Source organism: Elephantulus edwardii, unplaced genomic scaffold, assembly GCF_000299155.1.
Source record: "Elephantulus edwardii isolate Elephantulus edwardi_28Jun2011 unplaced genomic scaffold, EleEdw1.0 scaffold00008, whole genome shotgun sequence".
NCBI lineage: Eukaryota > Metazoa > Chordata > Mammalia > Macroscelidea > Macroscelididae > Elephantulus > Elephantulus edwardii.
Genome location: NW_006399758.1, coordinates 915855 through 935721, shown reverse-complemented (window position 1 = coordinate 935721; position 19867 = coordinate 915855). Strand labels below are relative to the sequence as shown.

The window sequence follows — 19867 nt, the reverse complement described above, 5'->3', positions numbered from 1 at the left end:
GCGGTGCGGTTGGTGCAGGATAGAGCAGGGTTTAGAGCTGTTGTGCATAGGGTCGCTATGAGTTGGAAACGACTCAATGGCACATAACAACAACAACAACAGATTCAGCAAGCAAAGTTGTGTCACCTAGATAACGTAGGTTATTGATGAGTCCTTTTCCAATCCTAATGCCACATTCCTCCTCATAAAGCCCAGCCTCCTGAATGCTCTGTTCTGCATACAGATTGAAAATGTATAAGAGCTGCAAAAATGCTTTCAGATTTAAAAGGTATAAGAGCTGCAAAAATGCTTTCAAAGTTCTAACAAAGTTCCTTTTTGTCTTTAGTCCAGATGTGAGAGCATTCCTTCAAATGGATAGTCCAAAACATCAGTCAGATCCATCTGAAGATGAGGATGAAAGAAGTACTCACAAGGTAGTGAAAACAAAGTGTGTTTTTAAAAAACAAAACAGAACAGAAAAAAATACCATTCTCCAAAAATGAAATCAATAGAAACTTTAGGATGTAATTCACACCAAATGAGATTGTATTCCATAGTAAATTTTATACTCTGCAAAAAACAGAATAAATGTGAACACTTCTTACTAATTTCTGTTTCATATGAAATTTTTTAAATATTTATTTTTGTAATAAAAAATGCTGGGCAGAGTGGAGGGACAGCGCAGGAGGGGAAGACCCTCTATGAGGTGGATTGATTCAGTGACTGGGGTAATCGGGATGGGTGTGTCAGAGGCAATGAGATTGGCACAGGATAGAGCAGGGTTTAGGGCTGTTGTACATAGGGTCGCTATGAGTCGCAAATGACTCGATGGCACATAACAACAACAACAACAACAATAAAAAAATAACGTGATAAAAGGAAATAGTAGTAAAGAGATTATCTATATTGCTACCACTCAAGCTAGTAATTGTTGCTACCTTAGTCATTTTTTTCTATTCTTCTTTAATTAAATGTGTTTTGAAAACTATCCAGATCTTTATTATCTAGCATATACAATTTAGATCCTTTCTTATATTTCCATCTTTCTTAATTTTTAGCTATGCTATAGTCTTTTTTTTTTTTTTTTATGCTATAGTCTTTGTTATCAATTCAGTCCTTGAAAGTATTGCTTTGGATTTTAATCATGGTTTTTAAAGTGGAAGAAATTAGGTCCTTGTAGATCACCAAGATGATTTGACGACTTGTTAATAACAGAGATAAAGTTAATGGAGTCTTTGTGGGATGGAAGTATGCAAAGAACGGAAATTCTACTCTATTAAGAGCTCTACTGAGAGGACTGGTCAGATCTGCCCTTCTATGTGGCAGCAGCAGTTTGCTTCGTCTCAGCAATCTGAGAATAGTTTTGAGTGCCCTAAGTTACTACTTTATAGAAAACATTTATATTTTCATATATATTATAATGAATTCCTAAAGATCAGGTCAGTTGTGCACAGTATGCTCTCTGTAAGTATAGTAAAATGTAAAGTTGGACTAATTTTGAGGAAGAACAGAATACATTAGTAAAAACCAAGTTAATTTAAGATCAATTTGTTAGCTTCAAGTACATTATACAATTTGATGTTTTAATACCTGGAAAGGGTCAAACTGGGCTGCTCCTTGGAGGCAAGGATACTAAGGCTCTGTCTAACATACTTTGGACATGTTGCAAGGAGGGACAGGTCCTTGGAGAGGGACATCATGTTTGGTAGGGTGGAGGGACAGCGCAGAAGGGGAAGGCCCGCTATGAGGTGGATTGATTCAGTGACTGGGGTAATTGGGATGGGTGTGTCGGAGACGGTGCGATTGGCATGGGACAGAGCAGAGTTTAGGCATGTTGTACATAGGGTCACTATGAGTTGCAAGCGACTCGATGGCACCTAACGACAACAACAATACAGATATATGTAAACTGTTGACTTTGTAGGGAATATAGAGATGAATGAGATGAATAATACCTTCTGGGAAAAGATACTAGGAATTAGCACCTTTTTATAGGATAAGAAATCTTATCCTGTCAAAGGCTTATCATTCAAAATTCCTTTCCTTAGCTAATGATTAACTGTTTATTTTGTACTGAAGAATTTATGGTATGAAAGAGAGAGGAGTAGGGTAGGATAAAGGCTCCTGGGACCTGAATGGGACTCTCTTTTTTGGGAAGCCTGCTTTCCAGCTGCACTGTGACTGATAGTCTACAACTCTCACCAGTCTCTGCAAAACCAGCTTGCATACTTACAGACACAGGAGTTGTTCTCTTGATGAGCCTGAGTCTCTGGGAGACCTTCCAGCAATAACCAAACGCAAAGGACATAAAGTGAGAGAACTGAATGAAGGAGGGCCTGTTGATGTCAGAAGTAATGGATTTATACAGTAAATAAAACATTTGGTGCACTGTTGACTCTGTTCTTCTTGTAACTGGTCTGCTACTAATTTAGAAGCATGAGTTATGAATATGGTTACCTTTTTCCTAGGAAGTGATAAATCATGTATACAATTTGCATTTTTCTGATTGATTTTCCACATATATATTTTTAATTAAAAAAATATTTTCTTCTAAATTAAGAATCCAAATGAAACTCACTGCCCTCAAGTCAATTCTCACTCACAGTGAACTGATAGGACCAAAGAGATGTGCCTGACAGGGTTTCCAAGGCTATAACATTTTGCAGAGTCAGACTGCTACATTATCTCCCTGTGAAGGGCTGATTAGTCAAACAGTTGACTTTTTGTTGCATGTAGTCAAGTGAATTAACCTGTGTCACAGGGCTGCTTCTAATCTATTATCAGGGAATAAGCGCTTGCTGCAGAAGGTCAAGGACTGCAGTCTTCAATATGGATTGAAGCTCACTATCAAGAAAACAAAGATTCTCACCACCGGGCCAACTGGCAGCATCAGTATGGATGGTGAAGAAACTGAGATAGTTAACAGTTTTCATTTACTTGGTTCTACAGTCAGCACTCTTGGTAACAGCAGCCAGGAAATCAGGAGACGAATTGCACTGGGAAAGTCAGCTGTGAGGACCTCTTTAGAGTACTGAAGTGCAACAACGTCAGGCTAGAGGCTAAGGTGCGCCTGATCCAGGCTATCGTCTTTGCAGTTACGTGCTATGCATTGGAGAGTTGGACAGTGAATAGGGATGATAGAAAGAGAATTGATGCCTTTGAGTTGTGGTGCTGGAGAAATGTGTTGAATATACCATGGTCTGCTAGGAGAACAAACAGGTTTGTCCTGGAGAGGGTGAAGCCAGAATGTTCCCTGGAGTCAAGGATTCTGAAGCTTCGTCTGACATACTTTGGGCATGTTGCAAGGACGGACTGGTCCTTAAAGAGGGACATCATGTTTGGGAGAGTGGAGGGATGGCACAGGAGAGGAAGACCTTTGATGAGATGGATCGAATCTGTGACTGGAGTGGTGTTTGAGACAGCGAGGTTGGCACAGGATAGAGCGGCGTTTAGGGCTCTTATACATAGGGTCGTGATGCGTAGCAAACGACTCAATGTCACATAACAACACAACAAACAACAATTTACTTTTTTGAGTGTTGGAAGAGAAAACACTTATCTAAAAGTCTACCAACCAGCTTAGGAAGCGCAATTGGAATAAACCCCATTCCTCTTATTTTTTTCTTGCTTTAGAAATACTTTTGTATTCCTTCTAATTAGAGTTTTTGAGGTGGTACAAACAGTTACACACTTGACAACCAGCTGAAAGGTTGACAGTTTGAAACTACCCACCGGTATCTATAGATCTGCTTCCTCATTGGGGTCGCAACCAATCAAAAATGACTTGATGACAACCAGTAGCAACAGTGACAGCGAGTATAAAAATAAAGTGAAGACCTACTGATCGCTTTTATTATATCCTGCTTTAATAAGCTTTTGTTACTTGACAATTTGAAAAACCGTTTTGAACCAGTATTAAAAATGTGAAAGTGATTGCTCTTAAATTGTTTCAACACCTTAAACAATGTTAGTCAGGAGACTAAGATTTGCCTGATTTAGGTCATGGTGTTCGCAATTAGTTGTTCTGCATCAGAGAGCTGGACAGTGGCTAGAGTTGACAGAAGAATTGATGTCTTTAAGTTGTGGTGCTGAAGAGGAGTATTAAACACACTATGGAATGCTAAATTAAAAAACAAGTTTATCCTGGAGAGAGTGAAACCATGCTGCTCCTTGGAAGCAAGGATTTTGAAGCTTTGACTCAAATATTTTGCAGTTTGTGGCCAGCAGGGACCAGTGTGTGGAGGACATCATGTTTGGAGAAGTAGAGAGATAGTGCAGGAGAGGAAGATCTTGGGTGAGATGGATTAACACAGTCACTAGAGTAAGGAGGGTAGGGTTATCAGAAACAGTGAGGCTAGCTCAGAATAAGGCAAGGTTGAGAGCTGTTGTACTTAGAGTCGCTATGAGTCACAGGTGACTCAATAGCACCTAACATCAAAAAACTATTTCAAGGAACTGTCCAAATTTATTTATTTGCCAACTTTGGGGTTCATGTCTTACATTGTTTTGTAATAATGATTTTGAAATTTATAATTTTTAAATGACTATATATTATATATTTTCAAACAAGGCAGTAGGCTTATTAAAGAATAGGATCTTAGTTTTTTTAACAGTAATGAACTAAATATCATTACATAGTTATACATTATGTACTTTATTATCTTGAAAGCATTTATTCACTGATAATTTTTAAATCTCTATAGGAATGGTATTATTTTGTTTTAATTTCCTATCCAAACAGCTACACTCTACCTCACAGAACATCAACCTGGGACCATCTGGAAATCCTCAGTAAGTTTAAGTTGTTTTAAAATGCTCTTTAACTGAGACCTCTGGTGGCCTAGTGGCAAGAATCTGCACTGCAATCCCAGAGGTATGTGGTTTGAATCCACCAGATGCTCTGCTGGAGGAGGGGCAATCTCCTCTTGTACGAGTTAGATCCGATTTGATGGTACACAAAAAATAATAAATTTTTTTTTAAAGTTCTTTAACTAATGTTAAGCTATTTTGGCAGAAGTTGGATGGAGCTGGGGCTGTGGTCCTAATTATGCATATTTAACTAGAAGCCTAAGAAATACTGCTAATTAGTTAGAGTGAGCATGGTATTCTCATATGCTTGCTTAGTTTTTTATTCTATCTTTTCATTGCTGTGAGAAGCTGGCTGTCATTTGTTTTGATTTTATATTTCTAATCAGGAGCTTCAGTTGGTGTGGTTTATACCATGTAGCACTGTTAACCGAAAGGTAGAGAGAGCATCTCTGGCAGCTCAGATCCTTTGGAAGAAATATGGCAGTCACTTCAGTGGGAGTAAGATGGGCAGTTTCTTCCCATTCAGATTTATATCCACAGAAACCCGATGGAGGGTTACTTTAAGTTCACAGTCAACTTGACAGCAATTAGTTGAAGTGGGAATTTTGAATCTATGAGTTAATTGGGTTCTTCTGATTTTACCACTGTCTTGAGGCTTCTGTATATAGAAAATCAGTAGATCATATTTCCCAAAAGACCATTAGCCCTGTGAGATGCTCTGTGAAAAAAAGTACTTATGTATGTATAATTTTCTTGGTGCTCAATGTTGCTAGTGAAGCCCATTTGATTTCTGTTTGTTGTAGAGGACTCATGATGATGGACACTAGACTATAGTGGTAAGAATCAGGTGCTGTCTCAAAGGCACACAGTTCAGATCTACCTGCTGCTCTGCAGAAGCGTGGGCAGTCTCCTCCAGTGTAAATCCCTGCCTCTGCAAACCTGCCAGAGCGTCAACTAAGAGTCTCTTTGACTCTGTGGTAAACAAAAACAAATTTGCATATCTACGCTTCCATATTAATTGGATCACAGACCATATTCTTTATTCTTAACAATTTAAAGAACCTAGCTCCTCAAAATGCTGAAGATTGCCAGAGGCAGATGAACACTCCATCTTGAGTGTCAAATGCTAGAATTAATTAAAAGTAAACCCCCAATCACTGAATACAACAAAGTACCTCCAGCCTACTTGGCCTCTTGGCTCAGTGTGAAGCAATGTCTTGACTTATTAGTAGTGATAATGACCACGGGTTGGAGGAAGAACATAGTGTTACTCTTCCTCATGTATAGTGATCCTGACAAGCATATTAGGTTGATGCTAAAAAAATCTGTCTTTTTTGTTTTATTTTTTAATTTTGTACATTCAATGATTTATTCATAGTAAATACTTTTTTGAGTTTTTTAAAAATTAATTTTAATAAACATTTACAGAGATTTTGGATTTCCATTCATTCATTGCTGCACTTTTCTCCCTGCCCACCCCTCCCCAAAAAAATCTGTCTTTTTATCACTGTGCTTTCCTTTCCCTTTTTATTGAGTCTGCTTTAGGAGTAAGTATAAGAGACAGTAGAATTGGACCAAGGTCTAGCTCTTCAGGTACATTTTGACATGAGGTCAGAGAGGAACCAGTAACACAAACTGAGCAAGAGTAGTCCTTAAGTTAAGAGGAAAGCTAAGAACTAGATGCTTGTCCCACACTTAGAGGAAGAAAGTGTTTCAAAAGAACGAATAGAATTAACTCAGATGCTGTAGTCGATCAGGAAGGACCTGCAGGTCAGGGAGGATCAGGGCTGAGACTTGAGCATAGTATTTAATGATGTAGTAGTCATCTTTGACCTCTCTGAGCAGTTCCTTTGGTGTAACAGCCTGACTAGACAAAGGTCAAATGAAGAAATCGAGGAGAGGAGAGTATCGACAACTTAATTGAGAAGCTTTGCTGCAAAAAAAAAAAAAAAAAATTAGTGTTAACTGGCAGAGAAGCTTCCTTATGAAGTCCCTTTTCTTCATTTATAATATTGGCCAGGCAGCATAGTTTGGCAGGCAGTGTAGGATGGAAATTTGCCTTTAAATAGAGTTATCATGAACGATAGTAATGAGACCTTAGGTTGGTAGTCTATTTCCTGTATTTGAGATATTTGTTATGTTTTTTTCACTCTTACGTGTGGAATTTTTTATTTAACTATTTTAGTATCTTAGCATGTCATTAAAGAACTATATAATCAAAAGATCAGGTTTATGGAGATAAAAGGCATAAAAATCTCTTGAAGTGGTTAGCTCATTAGTGTTTACCTAGCCCAGGTATTATAGGGATACCTCATTTTATAAGTACTTTGCAAAGATGCTTTTTTAAAAGGTTTTTGGTCAGTCGTCATGTCTTGGCATCATTTCCTGACAGCTCACTTCATGTCTCTTTTGATAATTCATACAGTTTTGCAGACTTTTTGATAATGCTACTCCACTGTCATGGAGTCAGTTCCAACTCACAGGGGCCCTCCATTAGGTTTCTGAGGCTGTAAATCTTTTCAGGAAGAGGCACCCTGTGGATAGATTTTGAATTTAAATAGCTGACCTGTCACTTAGTAGTCAGTAATGTTAACATGTCGCACAACCATGACTCCAATGATCTAATGAAATAAGTATATAGAATTTTAAAATAAAGCCAGTATAGTAGAATGCTCTTTAGAACTGAGAAAGCCAGAGTATTATTATCAAGAAGGATCAATCCCTGGAGAAAAACATCTACAAGATGGAGTGACAGAGTGTCCCTACAATGGACATGATTGCCACGGGACTCAGCAGGGCTTTGTGCTGTTGCACAGCACAGCAAGCTTATGTGTATTTTTCAGTCACTCATTAGCAGGATTCGTAAGAATTTTAAATGAAGTTATATAATGTTTTATCTAATCAGAATCAAGGTAAAATTACTACATATTACTATTTTATATTAATGATGAGCCAGTTGGAGAACTAAAGTATTTACACTCAAGCGTTCTGAATTCAATGTTTTCTTATTACCATAGTCTGAAGTTTATCAGGAGCTCTGGTGGTGTAGTCCATTGGGAATTGCACTGCAAACTCAAAGGCCATGCCTCCCTGGCAATTTGAATTGACCTGTTGCTTTGCAAGAGAAATGTGAACAGTTTCCTCCCGTTTGATTTACAATCTCTAAAAGCCCAGTATAGAGCCAACTCAATGGTAATGAGTGAGCAAGATAAAATTTATGTACTGCAGCCTAGTTTTAGGGAGTCCTGGTGGCAAGAAGCTGTGCTGCACTTCTGATGGCACACAGTTTGAATCCACCAACTGCTCCAAAGGAGAAGGTTGAGCAAGGTTCCACCAATGTGGTGACTGCCTCTGAAAACTTGCCGGAGGGTTTGACTGGGACCACAATAGATGGTTTTAGATAAAATGGGGGGAAATTGCAGGACAAAACTCAATATCTTCGAGAAGTAAAACTCAACTTTCTGGCCTGGCAGAGATTTGGTGGCAGAGATTTTAGTGGTAAGAAGCTGCACTGCAATTCCAAAGGCAAGTGGTTCAAATCCACCAGCTGCTCGATGAAAGAAAGATGGCAGTGCCTCTGAAAACCCTTCGAAGAGTCAGCTATGATTTGATTCTGACTCAATGGCATACAACAGTGATAACAATAATATAGGCTATTGCACTGAGATACCTTTTAAACTTGGAATTTAAGCACTTCTCAGTGGTCTTGTTTTTTAGCTAAATAACAGATTGGCTCAAAATCTTAACTATAATCCCTGAGTTCTGTGCTCCTTTTGTATATTTGAAATGATAAAAATAAACCAGCAATAATCATTGATCTGAGATCATATGATCAACAAAAGAATGGGACTGGTAAGCAAGAACAGAAACTGGACGGAAATAATAAGAATGTCGATCTAATGTGGAAAGGGTTGTCAATACTACTGTACAGTATGTGTAGAAATTGTCAAATGGAAGCCTAATTTCCTTTGTAAACTTCCACCAATTTTTTAAAAACATTAAAATACAAGTATTAAGAAATATTTAAAAGTTGGCATCCTTCTGATGCCTATGAAGCTAATTATTGTTTTTGTTCATTTATTTCAGTGCCAAACCAACAGACTTTGATTTCTTAAAAGTTATTGGAAAAGGCAGCTTTGGCAAGGTAAGAGTGTTTTTATTCTCTGCTAAAGAACTGAGTTCTTATGGAATGCATGCTTTATGTATTTGTATCCACAGAGCTTGTTTTTATGCAGAATATGGAGTTAAGATGCTTTCCCTACTCTTGAGCATTAACAGAATGATTAGGGATCTAAAGCATTTACTCAGATTTGAAAAGAAAAGTTGTTTATTCAACAGGGCTTATTGATTACCTGTTATGTGGAGGATGAGGCTTGGTAGCATAATGGTCTAAGTGTTTCACTGCAAGAAATGGTTGGAGATTTGAATCAACCAGTGTCTCTGTAGGAAACAGATGAATCAGTCGGTGCCTGTGAATGTTTATAACCTCAGATGACCTGTGAGGAAGTTTTGCTCTCTCCTGTAAGATAGCTGTGAGACAGAGCAGCCCAATAATGATGAGGTGGTTCTTTTGATTTTTGGATTATGTGGCAAGCACCTTGCTGGTCCCAGGGTAAATAACATTATACCCGACTTGCATGGTTACTGCTTGTGTATTCTTAGAAACTAGTAAGAAATAATCAATTAAAAATATACAGCCAAAAAAGATTTGAAATCCTGGTGTATACCATATGAATGAACTTTGAAATTATTATGCTGAGCAAATGTAACTCAGTTTCACAAAGGACAAATATGATGTCATCTCACTGATAGGAAATAAGCGAATACATAGTGAACCACTGAGTTTATATTAATGATTGTGGAAGACTTTTTTTAAGATATTACACAACTTGAGGAAAGTAAACACTATCAATGAATTATACCTGTAGAAATGCTGAGTTGGCATAGATTATTTGTTCTGGTTTATTTTTACTGTGAAAAAACATTTATTATTTATATGTTATATATCTTAAATATGTTGTATCTTTTAGTCAGAATTGACCCATAGCCGACTTTCTGGTGGGTTTTCAGAGGCAGTTAACCACACTGGAGAAGGTTGCCCATGGAGCTGCTGATGGATTTGAACTGAATATCTTTGGGTTGCCAGCTCTACTTCTTAACCACTAGGCTGGCAGAGCTCCCCAAGTGTGCTATGCTGGGAATGGAAGGAGAAGGACAGTGCACAGCCTGCATTGATTGATAGAAGCCATGCTGGCATAAACCACAGCCACATTTAGAACAGCACACTTCCCCTATACTCTGTTGTGCAGTTGTTGGGCATCTTGGTTTTGGCAGTGATCATCTCTGGCAGAATAACTGTCCACATCGGACATCTTGCCTCCACCTGTCACAATAATGACAAGAACACCATTCTAGTGCAAGCTCACCTCATTATACCCACAAGGTCATTCCCATTTTCCTCTTATCTTTTCTCTTTTTCTCATTTCCGTCCCCTATTTGGAGCTTTTTATTTTTATATTTTTCTTCCCCCTTTTCTTCTTCTCTTTGACTTTACCCCTTCCCCTTAATTCTCCTTCCTTTTTTACCCCTCTTATGTGTTTTGTTTGTTTCTTATTTCACTGTCCATTCTTGAGTCATTCTCTCTTCCTTTCTCCTTGCTATATTTCTCTTTTCCTTTGTTCCACCTAACAACAGTATCTGCTTCATCCAACAAACATACTCCTCCTGAAACTTTACCCATTGGGTAAAATAAAGACTGTCTCATGCTCTACCTGATCCTCAACATACTGCAACCAGTAGGTAGTCCTCAACAGCTCTACATGAACAGCTAATATAGACTTGCTCACACACACTTCTTTTCTGTATCACACCCACGAGAGACAGGAAGTGACAGATTAAGAATTGATAAATTGGCAAATTATGTAGCACATTCACATAAATCAAAAGAAAAGAATACAAGGACACCACCACCACAATTCAGAGACAATAGATAGCTTCAGACCTCTCAAAAAAATAACAAGATGACACAGACAGGTGACCAAATAGAGAACCAGAAAGTTACTCACAGGGGGAGATATTACTAAAACTTCTGAATACGTAAAAAGAATAAATTAAAGTACTTTCATTAAGTTGAGTTCAAGGAAACCATTAACAAAATCAAGAAAAACATAAACTGTAGAAGATTTCATCTAAGCAATACAAGGCCGAAAAGATAAAATAAATGGAAAATTAAAAGCTGTTCAAAACTAAAAGGGGTGGGTCAAGACACATGTGTCAAGAGCAGGGACAACATTGAATCTATTGGTTATTTTTACACTTGGGAAATACTTTTTTTTTCTATAATTATATTTTATTAATTTTCATAAACATTTACAGAGATTTTGGGTTTCCATTCATTCATTGTTGCACTATTCTCTCTACCCTCCTCCCAGTTTGTTCTTGTCCAAATGCCACAGTGCTTGTCAAAGCCAGTTCTGATTAATCTTCTTTGTTTGTGTGTCCTTTGCCATTCCCTATCACTCCTCCCTGAGAGAGACTTCACCCTGAGTCATAAGGAAAAGGGGATGGTGTATTCTCTTAGCTACTTCCTGCTGAAAAGGGACGCTGTGGGTTTCAGGGTGAAGATCTTCTCTCACTACTCTAAAGGGCCCCTTTGGCAGTAGGAAACACATAGACTACTATGGAGATTGATTTTGGAATTTAGATGCACTCTTATTGATTGTGCTTGGCCGTACATGTTCATATCATTGAAGATGTATCATGGGGGTGTTGCAACCTAGAAGACACAAATTTGACTAACAAGTTATAAGTACATGAGTCAAAAATTATGGAATAGTAAAAGAAAAGATTCTTTCATTGTTTTACAAACCCTCCCCCAGGTCCCCTCCACCATGTAGCCCTTGCTCTAGTCTCCTGGGATGACAGAAATACCTAGTTATATATCTCTTTTAAACATTTTCTCCCTCCTCTGTTTCAGTGTAGTATACATTATTGAACCCATCTTACTCAGTCTCTCCCCAACCCCAAGGACAGTCCCATTCTACAACAGTGGCATCATGGGAAATATCTTTAATCTGCTCTTTTCCATAAAATGCTTGTCTGTCAGATAATATTCTGAATCTGACCATTCGAATTAAGACAGAACAGGAAGAAGGATTTGCCTTCCACTTCTGAAATAGCAGGCCTTTGAAAACCCTGTGTACAATAGGGCTAGAAGTTAACATATAGAAGGAGGAACATCTATTAGCAGATACTAATGACTGGAACATGGAATGTGAGAACCATGAATGTAGGAAAATTGGATATTGTTAAGAAACAAATGGAACGCATAAATATTGACATACGAGGTATTGGTGAAATGAGATGGTCTGGCATGGGGCATTTTGAGTCAGATGGTCTACTATGTTGTAGACAAAAAGTGCTTTCATAGATAAAAAAGTCATTTCTAGATCCGTCTTGAAATACAGTGTTGTGACTGACAGGATAATATCCATACACATACAAGGAAGTCCAGGGAATACCACCATCATTCAAATATATGCACCAACAACCAGAGCCAAAGAGGAGGAAACAGAAGATTTCTACCAACTTTTACAGTCAGAGATTGATTGAACATGCAGTCAAGATGCATTAATAATAATGGGTGACTAGAATACAAACGTTGGGAACAGAGAAGGATCAGTAGTTGGAAAACATGGACTTGGTGACAGATAAGAAGCTGGAGTGAGAATGATGAAATTTTGCACAATCAATGACTTATTGCAAATACATTTTATAAGAAACATAAACACAGGCTATATACATGGATTTTGCCTGATGGTATGCATAGGAATCAGATCGATTACCTCTTTGGGGAAAATCACTGGAGCTCAGTATCAGCTGTGAAAACTAGGCCAGGTGCTGATTGTGGAACAGTCCACTCATATGCAAGTTCAAGCTGAAGCTGAGGAAAATTAAATCAAATTAACAGGAACCAAAATTTGACTTTGAGTCTATCCTGCCTGGATTTCAAAACCATATCAGGATCAGGTTTGAGGCCTTGAACAGTAATGAGTGAAGACCAGATGAGTTGCCAGAGGATATCAGGAATATCATCCAGATCAAAACAACTATGAGATACCATCTCATCCCAGTCAGAATTGCAAAATTTAACAGAACAGCTGGTGAGGTTGTGGAGAAACTGGAACCCTTATTCACTGTTGGTGCGAGTGTAAGATGGTTCAACCACTATGGAAGGTGGTATGGTGCTTTCTCAAAAAGTTGCAAATAGAGATACCATTTGACCCAGCAATTCCAATACTGGCAATATACCCCAAAGAGACCATAACTGACATCCAAGCAGATATATGCACACCCATGTGTATCGTGTCTTTGTTCACAATATCAAGGAGTTGGAAACAACCTAAGTGCCCTTCAACAAATGAGTGGATAGAGAAGCTGTGGTATATTCACACAGTGGAATACTATGCTGCATTGAAAAACAAGGAACTCATGCAATATTATTCAAAATGGGTGACCCTGGAGGACATTATGCTGAGTGAAGTATCTCAGTCACAAAAGGACAAATACTGCATGGTGCCACTGTTGTAAAGCAGGAGTGACCTGGGGGTGGGAGGGGACTGAGACTGAAGAGACTGGGTTCAATAATGTATATTGCATTGAAACAGATGAGGGAGAAAACTGTTTAAGAGGGAAAAGTATTAGGTATTTTTGTCGTGACAGGAGTCCAGAATGAAGACTGTATAGTGGAGTGGACCTGGGGGAAGAGGGATTGTAAATCAATGAAAGAATTTTTCTTTTATTTTTCCAAGACCGTAGTTTACTAGGGGTGAGAGAGGGTTGGGAGGAGAGAAAGTGCAACAATGAATGAATGGAAATCCAAAGTCTCTGTAAATTTTCACTGAAATTAATGATAATTTTTTAAAAAGAAAGAAGGAAAAAAAGAATATCATCCAGGAAGAATGCAACAGGTCATTGCAAAGACAGAAGAGGAAGCAAAGACCAAGGTGGATGTCAGAAGAAACTCTGACTATTGCACTAGAGTGCCAAGAAGCCCTAACAAAGGAAAGAAATCAAGATATTAAGGAGTTGAACACAAGATTCCAAAGGGCAGTGTGAGAAGACAAAATATTACAGTGAAATATGCAAGGAGCTGGAGTCAGAAAAAGGGGCGGAACTCCCTCAGTATTTATTAAGCTGAAGGAACTAAAGAACAAATTCAAGCCTCGAGTTGCAGTACTTAAGGATGTTTGGGCAGAATATTAAATGATCCAGGAATCATTAAAAGAAGATGCAAAGAGTATACAGAATCATTGTACCAAGAGGAAGTGGCGGACACAGGAAAATTTCATGAAACAACGCATGAGCAGGTGCCTGTGGGGTGTGGGAGAAATTCAAAACTAGGAAATTTAAATTCAGAATATTAAAAAGAAAACTTGAGAGAATAGATAACTCCAAAGGAACACACAATTAGTGAAATGGAACAAAAAGCATTCAATACTAATATGTTAGTGAAACAGGAACAAAACCAGGATGGAAAAAGCACTGTTATTGTTGTTATGTGCCATTGAGTAGCTTGCGACTCACAGCGACCCTATGTACTACAGCCCTGAAACCTGCTCTATCCTGTGCCAACTTTACTGTCTGTGACACACCTATGCTCATTACCCCAGTCACTGTTATCATTGATGGTCTCCCTCTCTTTCTCTGTCTCCCCACCCTTCAAGCATAATGTCCCTCTCCAAAGACTGGTCCCTCCTTGCAACATGCCCCAAGAATGTGAGATGAAGCTTCAGAATCCTTGCCTCCAAGGAGCAAACAGCCTAGTTTAAACCTCTCAAGGATGAACCTGCTTGTTCTCTGGCAGTCTGTGGTATATTCAACACTCTTCTCCAGCACTACAGCTCAAAAACATCAATTTTCTTTCTGTCATCCCTAGTCTTTGTGCAGCTCTTTGATGCTTAGCAAGCAATTGTGAAGACTATGGCCTGGATCGGGTGCACCTTAGTCTCCACACTGACACCGTTGCTCTTCAGTACTCTGGAGAAAGAATAATATTAAGAAAAATAACTTATGTATTAATGGAATTGAAGACAAAGTATAGTCTTATAATGAAATCTGTAAAGATCTAGAGTTCGTAAACCAGATGAAAAGAGCATACTTAGCATTTCTCAAACTGAAAGAACTGAAGAAAATTTTCAAGCATCAAGTTGCAATATTGAAGAATTTAATGGATAAAATATTTAATAATACAATATTGATGCACACCCATGTTTATCGTGGCTTTGTTAACAATAGCAAAAAGTTGGAAACAACCTAAGTCCCCTTCAACAAATGAGTAGATAGAGAAGCTGTGGTATATTCACGCAATGGAATACTATGCTGCATTGAAAAACAAGGAACTCATGCAATCATTATTCAAAATGGGTGACCCCTGGAGGACATTATACTGAGTGAAATATCTCAGTCACAAAGCGACAAAAACTGCATGGTTCCACTGTTGTAAAACAGGACTAACATCGGGGTTGAGGGGAGACTGAGAAAGATGGTATAAATAATGTACACTGCATTGAAACAGATGAGGGAGAAAACTGTTTAAAAGGAATATGTGATTAGGTATTATTCTGGACAGCAGTCCAGAATGAAGGCTGCATAGTGGAGTAGATCTGAGGGTTGGGGGGAGGGATTGTAAAACAATGGGGGAACTTTTACTTTTCAAAGAGAAAAGTGTACTGGGCAGGGGTTGGACAGGAGAAAATTGCAAAAATGAATGGAAATCCAAAGTCTGTAAATTTTCATTAAAATGAATTAAAAAATGATAAAAAATGTTTAATGACATAGGATGCATCAAAGATGGAAGGACTACAGGTCAGTGTACAAATAAAGATAAGAAAGAAAGAAAAATTGGTCGGCACTGAACAATTTCAGAAAGTAGTAGGTGATGAAGAACCAGTGGTATTGAGGAAAGACGTCCAAGCTGCCCTGAGGCATTGGCAAAAAAGTAAGGCTTCAGGAACTGAGAGAATACCATTTGACCTGGATGTTCTTACTAATCTCTGCCGAAACATATAGAAGACACATACTGGGCCAGTTAACTGGAAGAGATTTGTATTTGATCCCGTTTTCCAAAGAAAAGTGATCCAACAAAGCTCAGAAATTATCAGTTACTATTAATATTATATGCAAATAAAACCTTTCTGAAGATTATTGAAAAACTAGCAACAGTACATTGAAAAAGAACTGCAAGAATTCTAGTTGAATTAAGAAGAGGCCATGTAACGAGATATTATTGTTGATGTCAAGTGGATGTTGTTATTATGTGCCGTCAAGTTGTTTGTGACAACAGCCCTTAAACTCTGCTCTGTCCTGTGCCAATCGCACTGTCTCCAAAATACCCATCCCGATTTTACCCTAGTCACAGAATCAATCCACTTCATGGCGGAAAACAGATAGTACTAAAAAGATATTTACTTGTTTTTATTAATATGCAAAAACATTAAATTATATCATAAATTCACAAAAAATAAATTATGAATAATATTGAAAAGAATGGAAATTCTAAAATACTCAGTTGTGCTTATGAGAAAACTCTAATACATGTTGTTATTGTGAGGTACTGTTGAATTGAGTAAGACATAGCAAACCTATGAGCAACAGGTCTGAACGTACCCTGTCTTATGCATCCTCACCATCTCTGACACATTTAAGTCCGTTGCTGAAATTACTGTGTCAGCCCATCTCATCAAGGGTCTTCCTCTTTTTTGCTGATCTTTACCTTTCAAAGCATGATAGCCCTTTTCATGCCTCTCCTAGCACATGCCCCAAATAGATGAGACAAAATTTAGCCATCCTTGCCTCAAGGAACACTCTGGCTGCACTTTTTCCAAAACATATGTTTGCTTCTTTGGCAGTATATGGGCTATTCATTGCTCTTCTCCAACACTAAAACTCAAAGGCATCAATTCTTCTTCTGTCATCCTTATTCATTGTTCAACTCTCAGATGCATAATAAGTGATTGAAAAATCATGACCTGAAACAGGTGCACCTTAGTCCTCAAACTGACATCATTGCTCATCAGTATTTTGGAGAGACCCCTGACAGCTGATTTGCCTAATGCAATAGAACTCCTGATCTGACTGCTGGTACCAAAGGTGTTGATTGTAAGTCCAAGTAAGATGAAATTGCAGACAATCTTTAAATTTTTTTCTCCATTTATTATGGTGTTGCATATTGGTCCAGTAGTTAAGGATTTTTGTCCTCTTGAAGTTGAGATGTAATCCATATTGAAGGCTGTAGTCTTTGATTCACTTGAAACAAGTGCGGTTGTGTTATCAGTATAGTGCAGATTTTGGGGGATGCCATGTTGTTCTTCATAAAGTCAACCTTGCCAAATTATTTGCTCAGCATACAGATTGAATGGCTATGGATAAAGGATACAACTCTGACATATAACTTTCTTGATTTTAAACCATATGGTGTTCTCATGGCTCTGTTTGGACAACGGCTTCTTGATCTAGGTATAGGTTTTGGATGAGCACAATTAAGTGTTGTGGGATTCCTGTCCTTCTTAGTGTCCCATTCTTCCCATAGTTATCGTGATTTACACAGTCAAATGCCTTTGCATAGTCAACAAAACACAAGCATTCTTTTATCATTCTTGGGGATTCAGCCAGGATTCATCAAACATCAGCAATGATATTCCTGGTACAGCAGCCTTTTCAAAACCCAGCCTGAACTTCTGGAAGCTCTCTGTCAGTATACTGTTTAGCCATTTTTGGATGATCTTCAGCAATGCTTTGCTTGCATGCAGTATTAAGGATTGTTGTTACTATGTGCCATCGAGTTGTCTGTAACTCATAGAGACCTTTTGTACAATAGCTCTGAACTCTGCACATTTGACACCTCAATGGCACAAAGTTCAACATCACAGCAACCCCAGCAACTTGACAGAAAAATGGTATACCACTTAGAAGAATGTTCCTCCAAAATATAATAACCACCGACTTTTAAATACAAAGGCCCTCCACGAGGTCTTGCTGACTAAACAAGAGGCTTAAATAAAGAACAGTCAATATAATATGTTGTTGTTGTTATGTGCCATTGAGTCACCTGTGACCCATAATGACCCTATATACAGCAGCTCTGAACCCTTCCCTGTCCTGAGCCAGTCTTCCTGTCTCCAACACACTTACCCTCGTTACCCCAGTTACTGTGTCAATCCATCTCATCCAGGACCTTCCTCTCCTGTGGTGTCCCTCTACCTTTCCAAGTATGATGTCCTTCTCCTGGGACTGGTCCCTTCTGGCCACATACCCAAAATATGTGAGATGCACCTTAAAAATCCTTGCCTCCAAGAAGCAGCCTTTTTTTTTTCAACATCTGCAGGATAAACTGTTCTCTTGACAGTCTATGGTATGTTCAAGACTCTTGTCCAGCACCACAACTCAAAGGCATCAATTCTTCTGTCATCCTTAGTCATTGTCCAGCTCTCTGATGCGTAACAAGTAATTGTGAATCAGGCACACCTTAGTCTCCAGACTTTTGAGAGGTCCCTGACAGCAGCTATCCCTAAAGCTATTCATGTTTTGATTTTCTGACTGCTGGTGCCAAGAGTGTTGATTGTTGAGCTGAACAAGCTGAAATTGTTAGCAACCTCAATCCCTTCTCCATTTATCATGGTGCTGCCAATTGGCCAAGTGCTGAGAATCTTTGTCTTCTTAATGTTGAGCTTCAGTCCATACTGAGGACTACAGTCCTTGACCTTCTGCAGCAAATCTTTCAGGTCTTCGTCAGATTCTGTGAGCAAGATTGTGTCACCTGCATAATGTAGGTTGTTGATGAGTCCTGATGCCACTTTCCTCCTCAGAAGTGATTAAGAAAACCTGTTGTCAAAACGTCTTCAAAGTTCTCGAGATAAAGAACTAAGTTGCTCTTGACTCAACCATGGTTGTTTCCATTGCATCATATGAATTTGAAAGTTGGAGAATGAGTAAAGAATGTTGAAAAGAAAAAAATGATTCCTGTGAATTGCAGTGGTATTGAAAGAGTACTGAAAATATATTAGAATGCCAAAAGAATAAATAAATCTACCTTGGATGATATGTAACCAGTGTGCTTTTTAGAGTCAAGGATGATGAAACTTTGTTGCATGTGCTTTATTTGGGGTCGTCACGAAGTAATTGTCCTTGGAAAGAGAAATCATGCTTGGAAAAGTAGGACATCTGTGAAACTGAAGATGAACTGTTGGAGTAACTGCAAAAATGGACTCGAACATGGATATGAGGATGGCACAGGATACAACAGAGTTTTTACTTCATTTTTGTTGTTGTTGTTGTTCATGAGGTTACTTTGAGTTGTAATTGTCCTCATGACATCTGGTTTAAAAAAAAAAGAAAAAGAATAAATAGTACAGTTAAAGAACTTTCACATGATTTTAGTTTTGTACAGTCATTTTTCCTTATTTTTGTGTGTTGTATCTGATTCATTTTAAGTTCAAATGATCAAAGCTTAGATTTGCTTGCTTTGTTTCGTTCTTATATAAGACTATCATCTCATTGTTCTGCACCATTTGTTGAAAAAAATTTCTTTCTACTACTAAATTGTCTTTTACGAAATTAATTTACCAATAGGTTTTTTCACTTCAGGATTTCAAATTTTGTTTTATTGATCTGCATGTCGGACCTTATATCAAAAATACGCTGTATTCTTCAAGAATTAAAGGAAGTCTGGAAGTTTTTTTAATTTCTTATCTCTGTCTTTTAAAGGAAGGGTTCTTTTACTAGCATCTTCATATTTTTATAAGAATTTTAGAGTCAACCTGGCAATTTTTACAAGCTGGAATTTGGTTAAGATTATATTTAACCTATAAATAAATTTGGACAGAATTGATGTTTTAACAATAACTCCCCATAGATACAGTATACTATTTTGTAGCTACCCGTAGATAACAATGTACAAGTTTCACTACGTCTGCATTAATTTTTACCAACAACCAGAGCCAAGGAAGAGGAGATAGAAGATTTTTACCAACTTTTACAATCGGAGATTGATCGAACATGCAATCAAGATGCATTGATAATA

The 19867-nt window shown here is 38.1% G+C and overlaps 1 protein-coding gene across 2 annotated transcripts in view; it reads left to right on the top strand.

Moving 5' to 3' along the window:
* SGK3 (serum/glucocorticoid regulated kinase family, member 3) overlaps positions 1 to 19867 on the top strand; it is a 139080-nt gene that overhangs the window by 48254 nt on the left and 70959 nt on the right. For both annotated transcript variants that reach the window (XM_006880421.1, XM_006880420.1), the window contains exons 5-7: positions 326 to 413; positions 4721 to 4770; positions 8875 to 8932. In XM_006880421.1, coding sequence (XP_006880483.1) covers positions 326 to 413; positions 4721 to 4770; positions 8875 to 8932 — 196 coding nt within the window. The remainder of the gene's footprint in view (positions 1 to 325; positions 414 to 4720; positions 4771 to 8874; positions 8933 to 19867) is intronic.